This window comes from Artemia sp. Qi Xiang Cuo, chromosome 20 (genome assembly GCF_049724085.1).
Source record: "Artemia sp. Qi Xiang Cuo chromosome 20, ASM4972408v1, whole genome shotgun sequence".
Lineage (NCBI taxonomy): Eukaryota > Metazoa > Arthropoda > Branchiopoda > Anostraca > Artemiidae > Artemia > Artemia sp. Qi Xiang Cuo.
Genome location: NC_142813.1, coordinates 20,283,160 through 20,295,668, shown reverse-complemented (window position 1 = coordinate 20,295,668; position 12,509 = coordinate 20,283,160). Strand labels below are relative to the sequence as shown.

General features: G+C 36.5%; 1 protein-coding gene across 1 annotated transcript in view; it reads left to right on the top strand.

Moving 5' to 3' along the window:
• The first annotated feature begins 2,236 nt into the window (after window positions 1-2,236).
• The window catches only part of LOC148939982 (uncharacterized), a 135,909-nt gene continuing 125,636 nt past the window's right edge, over window positions 2,237-12,509 (top strand). The window contains exon 1 of the mRNA XM_089106503.1: window positions 2,237-2,349. Coding sequence (XP_088962629.1) covers window positions 2,323-2,349 — 27 coding nt within the window. The 5' untranslated portion in view covers window positions 2,237-2,322. The remainder of the gene's footprint in view (window positions 2,350-12,509) is intronic.

Sequence of the window (12,509 nt, the reverse complement as noted above, 5' to 3'; positions counted from 1 at the left end):
TAAATACGTAACCTAACCTAGCTTAGGTACTTTCCCCCCCCCCTACCCCAAAAAACAACAGTTTCAATATTGTAAAGGCAATGAAAACCACGTTTTGCATTCCATTTCTCTATTACAAATACTCGTTAGCGGGTTTCGTGTCTGGTTTCCTTGATACAGTCAATAGCGGTTTGTACCAATTAGTGCAAAACTACCTAAAATAACTACATCAAACAAAAATTTCGAAATTTCGAAATTGTATCTCGAAATTTCGATTGGAAGCGTTTGGGGAAATGAAATGATAGGGGGGGGGAAGGGTTGCCCTCCAATCACTTTTGACTATTAAAGAGGGCACTTTTTAATTTCCAACCGAATGAGCCCTTTTCGAAGTTCCTATGACAACAAATGGCCACCTTCAAATTTCTATCAGATGCATTTCGGAAAAATTCGAAGTGTATATGTGTGTGTGGGGGGGAAATCTGCCCTCTGATCACTTTGACTCCTAAAAAGAGCACCTTAACTTCTGATTACCAATCCAATGAGCCCTCTCCGAAGTTTATACGACCATCATTTCTATAAAAAACTTATATGCCCCAGGGCGTAACTCACAACCCTTGCCCTAAGGGCTATGGGAGGAGGGAGGTTCATCCTCAAAGACATAATTTTGGACCTTTCAACTACGCTGAACAAAATGGCTATCTCAAAAATTCTGATTGGATGTGTTTTGGGAAATGATTGGTGTAAGGAGGAGCAGGGACGAATCTCCAGCATTTTTATTGGGGGGGGGCAAGAGGGGTCCATATCTGGATAGTCAAAGGGCATGGGATGTATTATATTTTTTCTCCACATTATTGGGGGGGGGGGAACTGTCCCCCTTTGCCACCCCCAAACAACACCCCTGAGGAGGGGGGCTGGTTGACCTCCAATCACTTTTGACTGTTAAAAAGCCCAGTAGAACTTCTGATTATCAGTCAAATGAGCCTCCTCGGATTTATACGACCACCCTTTCTATAAAAAAAAACTTATATCCCCCCAGGAAATAACTTACAACCCTTGTCCTAAGGGTTGTGGGGGGGTTGTCATCATCAAAGTCATAATTTCTGGACCTTTAAAGTACGGAACAAGATGGCTACCTCAAAATTTTGATTGAATGTGTTTGGGGAAATGATTGGCGTGAGGGGGGGGGCTGGTTGCCCTCCATAAGCTCTTTTTGAAGTTTTTGTAATATTTCTCCTATAAGAAGTGTCCTGGTATAAAAAAATAAAAATAAATAATATATTGTGCCCATATCGCTCTTTACCTAGGCAGCACTATCATGCTGCCTATGATATTTTGTTTTGAGATTTCTATTATACAGCATTGGAAGTACCTATTAGACCAGGTAATCACCCATCCCCCCCCCACCCCCCAAAAAGAAATCAGCCTGTGGGCGTCCATAGCAATACCCCACTGTCCAGTCTCTCGAGATTAAATAATGTAGGCCTATGTGTGGCAATTGCTTTACGTTTACTCTTTTAAAAAGGCTTTATTTTCCCCGTTGTTTTCTTCCTTTTCAAGTAATTCTTATCAAGTCTATAGAAAATTATTTGTGAAACAGAATTACAGCCTATAACTTCTTTGGTTTTGAAAATTGCAATTTAGGCCAGTTTTGACTCTCAGCTCTGTTTGTGAATATATCTCAGATGAGAGTATATGGCAGAGAAAATCCAATAAGTTTGGAAGAAAATGCTTTAAAATCTGCACGGATCTTGAGACAGGGGGGAGGGAGGCAGGGGTTTAGCTCCAGTTTTCTTTTATTGGGAAGCAAGAGGGGTCCATATCCGGATAGTCAAGGGGTATGGGCTATATATTAGTTATTTTTTAAAAATTATTGGAGGGGCAACCCCCCCCCCCAAAAAAAAACGACCCCCATGGGGGGGGGGGCAGATGTATGTCTGCAAGTGCGTGAACACGATCATTTGATAACCATATACCACTTTAAAAAGGAATAACGTGCTAACAATAAAACATTTTTGTGGATACATGTATTGATAATTTTGTACCGACTTGGTAAAATTTGCCTACTTTTAGCGAAATATTTTACATTTCCCTTTTTTCCAATGTATTTACTATTGCGTTAGCGCGACTCGTTGATAGAACTCTCTGATTGGTCGATTTTTGTTATCAAATTTTGAGCTCCGCCCATTTTGATTTGATTGGTTATGATGCGCAATCGGAAATCAAACCAATGTTTTGCGATTTTAATTCAGTTTTCGACCAGGAATCGAAACTAAATTGTTGTTGATATCTGTGTTAGTGTATTAAGTAAAAATTCGGTCCAAAAAGGATCCTATCGCTATAACTATGGATCAGCATGAAGGAGTAACTATGGTAAATACATATCTTTGTACTTAAGTAAAAAATCATAAATGAGGCTCTGATTATAGCCAAAAAAGGGAAAATCGGGACATTTTTGAAGGGGAAAGGTCTATAGGCTAGGCCCCCACCCAGTGTAAATATTTGATAATGATGGGTTTTTCGCTATCTTGGAAAATAACTTAATTGAGTTGTGTGGATTAAATTTTCAGAATGGATCCAGAGACTAAGTTCCGCCCTGACAAGGGATTTTAAAGCTTCTATCTCGGTAACACGGTATTAGCAGCTCATCCGAAGGAAACATTTTAATTAAATAAAAGTAGTATCCTATCCTGAGATTCAGGGGCGAGTCTCCAGCATTTTTATTGGGTGAGGGGGGCAATAGGGGTCCATATCTGGATATTCAAAGGACATGGGACTTATAATATTTTCTCTCCGCATTATTGGGGGGCAACTGGGTCAATATATACCAAATCATATTATTGAGTTTCAAATAAAGTGAATGCACCATTCGATGCCTTTTTTTTTATGCTGATTACGAATATAATAAGCATTTCTATCGGAAATGAATTTAAGCCCCCTCCCCCCTATATAGGTTCTACCTAACCTAACCCTGAATGTGCAGATATAGGGGGGGGGCGTAAATTCATTTCCAATATAAATGCTTACTATATTCGTAAAACGCTTATCATATTTGTAATCAGCATAAAAAAAGGCATCTAATGGTGCATTCAATATAGACCTAAATAAATAATATGATTTGGTATATATTGACCGGCAACTGCCCCCCCCCCTTGCCACCCCCTAACGACGCCCCTGCTTGATTCTTTATTATATGCTCTTCCCAAATTTGAAATTTTGACAAAACAACATTTTACCTTAATTTTCAGTTATCAGTTTCCTTTTGTCTGGCTTTAATTCTGAAAATGCAATTCCCATCATTTGAGTAGAATTTTAAGCTATAAGCTATCAAAGTTTTTTTCAAAATTTATGAAATGCATTTGCATATCTTTAAAGCCTTATAAATTGGGATTGAGCAAAGTTACAAAGCTCAAAACAAACTTGCTGTGCTTCATTTAAGCAGAAAATCTATTTTGCAAAATTTCACTTTTATAACACAAAGATTTTTAAAGGTCATCAAAGGTCGGGACCCTCTAGAGGGAGAAGGAGTTGAGGTAGTTACTTCAAAATACCTTCCCAGGACCAGTGGCGGATCCAGAGGGGGGCGTGGGGGGCGCGCGACCCCTCTAACATAGTCTAAAGTAGTGTAATTTACTTATTTAACGTTAATTAAACTTGCTCCTAACGCAAATTTATCGGATCAACCTATTTTGCACCCCCGTCCTAAAAAATCCTGGATCCGCCACTGCCCAGGACATACTTTAGCCTGTAGACCCATCCTTGAAAGGGTACTAGGCTAGTGCATTAAACGGACACTTATACTGTATATGGAATGTCAAACGGAAGATGCTACATATACCGGGACAAATACCCGGTACTAAAACAGTTGTTAGAGTGGAATTGAGTGAAACGGGTGATCTAATATGAATGTTAAAATTACAATTTGGGATTTGCCATTTATGTAATTCTTATAATTTTGTTCATAAACCATTATAACCGGGTATATTTCTTTGGTTAGGTTAGGTTACGTATTTAATATATGGTATGCTGGTATGTGGGGTAAAATATAGCGTGTCTGCATGCAAAATATGTTAGTTACGTTTATTTTGCATAGGCCATTATATGGTAAGAATCCGTCCCCCTAATGTGCAAATATATAGCCCAAATAATATGTTTCCCATCTATTCTGTCACTTGTCTTTCTCTTGTCCCACGCTAAGCTGAAAGAAAATAACGAAGAAACCGGTTTGTTCTCGAGTTTTACGCTGCATAAACTTGAGTGTTTGCCGTATAATACACAAGGGCCATAATCTACTTTCCAAGATTACAGGAAATTCCTAAACTAGAACTTTACCCATGACTTTGGCCTATTGTTTTTCACAGGTCAATAATGCGGCTGTCCCTTAGCAAAGACATACAACGCGTCACCAGATTAAAAAAAAAAAGAATAAATTATTATTTTGGGTTTTTATTATTATTTAACCTCTCTCTACTATTTCTAACTATTTCGGGTTTTGGAGATTCTATGGATGAAAAAAAACTTTTTTAAGCTTTATCTCAATTTTGGTTTGAGACTTAATGACTTTGACTATAGTTTTTAAAAGACTGTTCTTAGTACTATTCCTTCTTAATTTATAATTTAAGCACAGTATTAGTCTTACTCTTTAACTAAAGTTAGTCTTACCCTTTATTTTTCCAATGATTCTGTAATCTTCCGAAATATCTGAGTACTAACAGTTATCTCGTTGTTATTGTCAATTTGCTTATCTCTTAGAATTTAAAAAATACCCAGGTTTGGTGTTATCATAAAAAACATTGACTGCTATTGACTGTATCCTACTTATAATGTTTGAATTTATTCAAATCCTAATAACTGATTATCCCTCCGTATTACTACTGAATTTGCTTCAGTTGCATCTGTTTATAAACAAACAATTTAGAAAACAACACTTACCAGACATTTCCACTGAAATTAATCCTGGGAGTTGCTCAAATTAAAAAAAAAAAGAATCAATCGAACTAAATGAAATGGCCCAAATCAAACAGTTCGGGGTAACAAACTGTAAGTAAGAAGCAACCCGGCTCAATAGTAACCAAAACTCTAAAAACGGACCAATAGACTATAAGACCAAAATACCAATAGATGCATCAAAAGAATTGGATTTTTATGCTGATTCCAAATATATAATTTTCATCAGGTTTAGTCTTACCCATCAAAAGCTACGAGCTTGAGTAAATTTGCCTTATTTTTGGAAAAAGGGGGAACCACCCCCTAAAAGACATAGAATCTTAATGAAAATCACACCATCACATTTATCGTATCAGATAACTCTCTGCAAAGGTTTAAAGCTCCAATCTGCAAAAATGTGGAATTTTGTATTTTTTGCCAGAAGAAAGATCATGGATGCGTGTTTATTTATTTATTATTTTTATCCAGGGGTGATCGTATCGACCCAGTGGTCCTAAAATGTCGCGAGAGGGCTCATTCGAAAGGAAATTAAAAGTTCTAGCGCCCTTTTTAAGTGACCCAAAAATTGGAGGGCAACTAAGCTCCCATGCTCATCTTTGGCCAAAAGTCACCGGATCAAAATTTTGAGATAGCCATTTTGTTCAGCATAGTCGAAAATTCTAATAGTGTCTTTTAGGACCACTTAATCCCCCACAGTCCCTGGGGGCAGGACTGCAAGTTATGAACTTTGACCATTGTTTACATATAGTTTTGGTTATTGGAAAGATTACAGACGTTTTCGGGGGGATTTTATCTGCTGGAGGTGTGGGGGGCGGGGGGGTCGTGAGAGGATTTTTCTATGGAGGAATTTTTCATGGGGGAAGAGAATTTTCCATGAAGGGGGCCCCGGACTTAACAGTTATTTTAAAAATTATCAGAAATTAAATAAAAAAACACAAGTTTTTTCAACTGAAAGTAAGGAGCAACGTTAAAACTTAAAACGAACAGAATTTAGTACGTATATGAGGGGGTTTGCCACCTCGTCAATACCTAGCTCTTTACGCTAAAGTTTTTTTAGTACTTTGAAAAAAGCCATTTATTCTAATTAAACCCTTTCTAATTTAGGGGTCATTCTTAAAGAACTGGAACAAAATTCAAACTTTAGCATAAAGAGCGAGGTATTAACGATGGTGCGAACCCCGTCATATACGTAATAATTTCTATTCATTTTAAGATTTAATTTTGTTCCTTAAAAACAAGATCCAATTAAACTTGTTTTTTTATTTAATTTGAAAACAAAATTGAGCAAAGTAAATGATAAGGATTAGCCTTGGGATGTTCTTGAAATTCTTATGGCAGCATGGGTTTGAAGTCCCTCTTCTTCCCTGCTACACACTTCTGTGCTGATGGCTAATCATTTGGCAAAAAAAAAAAATTGTGCTAATTATTTGGCTAATACTTTTTATAGAATTAGCCCAGTGAGATGAAAATTACCTGAATTAAAAAGTAGGCAGAATTAGCCCAAACTAGTTAATTTTAGCTAATATTTTTTTGTCATTTAAGCTAGTGCAAAAAAGAAGAAAAAATAATACAAAAAACGTGCTTATTCCCTGTTTCAGGTTTAGCCGATCAGATTAAAAGAGAATAACAAGTGAGCTCTAATAAGAATTGGCATTGCTCCAATTTATTGGGGCTCTGTACATGTTATATCTTTTACCCTGAAGGCGTTACGCTTTCTCTTTTTTTCCCTTGTTTTTTAAACCTCAAGTGGACAGTATAAAGAATATACAGATGATAGAGTATCTGGAGAAAAAATCCCTTGGCAAAAGAAACGATTATGTTCTATTATTGTTCCGAAAATGAAAATTGTTTTTACGCCTAATTGCAATATATATATATATATATATATATATATATATATATATATATATATATATATATATATATATATATATATAGAAATTTTAAAGGAAAGTATAATGTTGAGGAAGAAAAAAAATATATAACCTTGATAGCTACGAAAAAAGTTCATAGAAGTTTTTTTTAAACTGATATCAATAGAAAAAAGAATTTTGACCTCGGAATCAGTACTGATGCACTGCAAAAGAACTAGGAGTTGGAGCCGGGCTTGTAAATCCGCAAACTTAGGAGTGAGAGTCCGTTCAGTGAACAATTTTGGATTTTAATAATGTTTTTGAAGTTTCATGTCTGAACGCCTAGAGGGCATTTTCTGAGCATTGCTATGTCATTGTGGCGCTGATTTTATACGTGACATTGAATAAATTCTGATCTAGGTACCGGTAGGCCGGTACCTAAGTAGCCTTTTTTTGTACTAACAATAAATAGTTTCATGGACTGCAGACCCTATGCTTGACCCTATAACATGAAGACCCTATATTTTTAGAATTCTGAAAAACTAGTGCTTTAGCGAAAAGACAAAACCGACACAGTAAAACAGGAACAGAATCAGTGGCCAGCAGAAAATAAAATAAAAGTTCATAAACCTCTCAAGTCTTTTACCGGCCACGAAATAAATAAATTTTACGACACGATTTTATCTCATAAAAAAAACTCAAGAAAGCTTAGTTTTCATTAAAACCGTCAGTTTTTCAGAATGTACTTATGTGTTATAGCGACCACACCGAAGAAGTAAAGTTAGGTTGATCCTAATGGAATATACCAAAATATGATGGAATTATAATACTTTAGTAACAAAATTATGGAAACTACAATGGTGAATTATGGAAAGCAGGCTCCCCGGGTCGCATTATATTAAATACCTAACCTAACCAACTCTATATAAAGGCCTTATCCTGAGGGGGGGACCCCCTCCCCCCCCCCCGAAATTTTTGTCTGACTCGTAAGAACGTAACAAAAATGGACATAAACAAATTTTGTATTGTTTTTTATAGTTTTTGTGTAAACCCCGCCCAAAATTTTTTTTTGAGTAAAACCCCCTCCGAAAAAAAAGTCAAGATAAGGCCCTGCTCTCTACGTTAGATGCTTAATTAAAATATACTTGTATTGTAGTTTTTCTCACTGAGACTAAGCTAATTATCTCCGAATGCAGACAGAGGAACGGTTTTACTTAGATCAAGAATTTGAGTGTGGTCGCTATAGCACGTAATCACCTTTCAGAAATCTAGAAATAGCCTATAGGGAATATCACGAGCCAATTTGCTTGAAACAGTTTTTCAAAAATATGTTGCGAAAACCGTGAAGCAGTAATTTCGTTCGTTTTAAGTTTCAACTTCGCTCTTTACTTTCATCACAAAAACTTTGTTTTTTAAAAGGCCTGACTAAGCACCCACTCTAGTTGCTTTCACCTTAAGGTTCTTTAGGTCTAAAATTATGAGTAAATTCAAGGGGTAACACATCTAATTAAGATGCACTCTTATGCAGGTATATAGCCCTTTATATTCAGAATCAGCTTCAAATTTACAGGCAATGCAAAATTGGTCTTTGTTGTATTCCGCTAAGAACCCAGGAGAATTTTAATATCGAAACCATCTGGGTATTTTGGGGTTATGAAAATCACAGTTCTTGCTACATCCTTTCCCTATCCCAGATGGGAATTCGATTGATTTGACCATACCCGTAACATCTCTTGGGATTTTCTAGGGTATGGGGTTTGACTTGCTTGAAGCTGAAACTTTAGCTAAATGTCAACTTCCCGCCTCAACAACCAGTAAAAGTGCGAAATGTCAGGGGTTTATTGTACATCATCGCCGCTTATCCGCCCTTGATTATCACAAGCTTCCATCTTTACTGTAATGTTTATTAGTTATAAGGAACATTCACTTTTTCTTCACTCTGTCAGGTAGAAACCTCGTTTTCTTTGGCCATGATTAACATGAGCGGAACGAATCATGGGCATATTCAGGGGGGTGCAGTGAAACAAGTGCTACTCAAAACCGTAAAATGTTCGACGAGAATAGATTGGGGTGGAGGAGGAGCGTGCGTAGCTGTGTTGGCCTCAGGCGGCTTGGTGCTGCGGTGAGTTGTATAGTAGTAGTAGTCTAAAAAGAAAATAATGAAATAAGTAATGCACTTTTGTCGCAATGAGTAGTAAAGCGAGAGGGGAATTAGGGGAATGTCTTTCCCCTAAAAAGGGTCTTAGCTACCTACCTCCTCTCTTTCTTCTTAGCATATGCTAGCACACATTTGGATATCCTTTTCACACTGGTGGAATGTCGTAATAAATCCTGAGAAAAATGAGACTTCTTGGGCAAGTCCGTAATCCAGGGGAGTCGGATGTAACCACGTTTGACCCATCCCTCCCCCAAATTTTTGTCTGACTCACGAAAACGTAACAAAAATACACATATACACATTTTTGATGTTTTTTTTCAAGTTTCTTTGTCTCTAACGGAACAAAAATCCTAGATACGCCCTCGTTATTGGGAAAAGCGTACACGCGGCCCTCTACTTTCAAACATAATTGATTCCTGAAACATGTTCGAGTTTTGAAATGCTTGAAAGTAGAGGAAGTACAACGTATGTACCAAAACTGTATTTTTAAATGTTTTTTTTTATTAACAATAATGCATAACCAAGTTAACGAGGCTTTTTTGAGTGCCTTAAGGCATTCTGTTAAAATACTTGTCTTGTCAAGTGTGTGTTGAAAATAACCTTTTTTTTCCAATCCTTGGTAAATATTTCTGTCACACATTGTATTTTATTCAATCTCCCTGCGTACTTGAGTTCAATTTTATAATTTTGGGTTTTACATTTTTAGAAAATATATTCCCCTCATATTGCTCGTGAATTGACGCCACTCACTTTAAATTTGTCTCAATATATTTGAAAGAATCTAAAAATCTATTTTAAATCTAAATACAAGAAAATATGTATTTAGCACTTGACAATAGAAACATATGGCTTCTCTTTCTCATCAATTTAATAGAAAGTTCATGATTTTCTTAGCAAACTTTAAGGCATCAGTACTGGCCCAATTAATGTACAGATATTTCTTGAAAATATCAAGATATTTATAAAACATTTTAAGGCTTCTTTAGAACTCCTTATTCCAATCCTAAAAAATTCAGAAAACATGGAATTCAGACTTGGAAACCAGATAAATGCAAATTAATCTTATATAATTTTTAGTACTTGAACCTAAACTTTAATAATCCCTTCATTGCTTCATTGTAAACAGTAGTACCCACTTATACATGGACATTAAAATCGTGGGTCTTAACTCTGTACTGCATATAGCAAACATATTGTTTACCTTATCTTATTATATTTATTTTGATGCCCCCCCCCTTAGGCTGCAATTTTCTCTCATTGTTTCTTCCCCTCCTCTCTCTCTCGCTGTCTTTCTCTCTTAGTCTGAGGCGGCATCAAGCATAAAAGAGAGGTTACTACCCTAAACTACTGTGTATAAAGAGTAAGCTTTAATTCCATTGGTTTGTTTTTATAACATTTTGAAAATCCAATCAAATTATTTTCAAGGCGTATGTCAGAAAGGGAGGCCAAATAACCCCGTGGCTTTTACCCGTTGTTGTATTTGCCAGTTGTTGCTATGGCAAATTTAAGCCAGTACAAAATCTGATTAGTCCTTGTGAATGAAATTTTAAGCCAGTGAAAAGAACGAAAAGATTTTGTGTCTCTACATTTTTTACATGTAAACTCTCTGTTTCTCTCTAGTACAACCTAACAACATGTGTGATTACTCTAGAACCAAGGCTGTACCGGGTGTGGAACTCCCCCCCCCCAAAAAAAAATGTTTGTCTGACTCGTAAAAACCTAAGAAAATGAATATAAACAAATTCTGTTGTGTTTTTGTTTTTTGCTCCCCCCCCCCCCTCCGAAAAATTAATCCTGGATACGTTCTTGCCAAGAACCCAGCTAATCAGGTACTGGAAATATGATTTGTATTAATCTTATCTATTTAACATAGACAATGAGTGGAATCGTCCATTATCTATTAAACCTGCTGACAGAGGGGTTTGGTGAGAGGGGGAATTACCCCCGGGCTAGTCTGAGCTAGGGCTAGGGCTGAGCTAGTCTGGGCTAGGACACCCGCTAAGAAAACTTGAAGAACCTTGAATCTTTAATGTATTCTCCCATTTTTTTTTTTCACCACCCTCTTAGAAAAAAAAATAACTTGCCAAAAAAAGACCGTTATGTCAAATCTTGCATTACCTACCGTAAAACGAGTATTTAATTTGTTTTCTTCTTTACAATTTTCTATAGCATAAGTATAATTAAATATGAATGTCACTGTGATTTATAGGCAAGTTAGAAAATCGTTTCGCGACTATTCTCTACATGAAATTGCTAAAAATAACATGCCTTTGAGGCTAAAACATGAACGAATGAAATGTTTGAATTTTTACGTAAGACGATTGAAATATTAACAAAGTATTTCCAAACATGTTGAATAGTTTCTAGTGACTGTCAGAGAGGCATCAAGGGTTTCTATTGGGGCTACCATGTTGACTAAAGGTAGAAATAGGCAAGGTCAGGACTGGAGGCTTGTAAATTCGTCCGAATAGTACGAAGCTAATCCTTAAAGAACTGATAGGGTTGGAGGTTTAAGACTGTATACCTAAGATTTGTCGTGCGTCACCTTAAAGACGAATTCCATGTTGGATTGCGATAAGCTCAAAGTTCGAAGTACATTTATAATCAAGTGGGGTATATTTTCAGGCGGAGTATATTTAATAGTGAAAGAAATGTATGAAACATTCACTGGCAAATTTAAAACAACAGTGCGGAAGCCCCCTCCCTTTAAATATATTCGTCTGGTAGCACTTACAATAAAACACCCCTTAAGAATCTGGGAATTCCCCTGAACTATTTATTCTAGAGGCTAGAGGCTAGATGAGTTCTCAGCTAGAGGTTTGTGTCTACTTTTTTTTTTACATTAGTACCTCCGCAGAAGGATCACGACCTTTTTTCGCCAAAATAACTTCATTCTTATAATTAATCCTATGAATGACATAAATTGCGATTTATTTCCTGCTTTGAACCCTAGGCCAGGGGCTTGAATTTTTTTCAAGTGGATAGAGCTTTGCAAAAGATTTTTGCTCCCCCACCCCTCCTGTAGTTTGTGAAATGACGCTAATGAGTTAGGTCCTTCTCTGAAATAAACTCTTGGACAGGGCCCTATGCAGGATTTTTTCGAGGGGGGTTACAAAAATTAAAAAACATATCAAAAACCTATTTATATTCATTTTTGTTACGCTTTTATGATTCAGACAAGCATTCGTTTGGGAGGGGGTTCAACCCCCCCCTGGATAGGGCCTTGCTCTTGGATGTGTATTCCGCTGAAGTATGTTATAAAACGCAAGTCTCATATAAAATATTGTATTACTTAAACAATGTAAACTAGTGCAAAAGAGCAAGGAAGAACTTGGGCAGATACATGGCTAATGGATACTCAAATACAGCCTTTTGTCAGAACTTGCACTTCTTATTTTAAATTTTCACACCTTTTTAACTACCACTGTGATGTTTGCAAATGTCATTAGAAAAAAAAGAACAATAGAATTCGAATTAAAAAACGATGACGAAATACGTGCTTAAATCCGTTTTGCATGCTAATACAAATCCAGCATCCTCAGCATATCATGACAATCATATCGCAAAAATTTGCT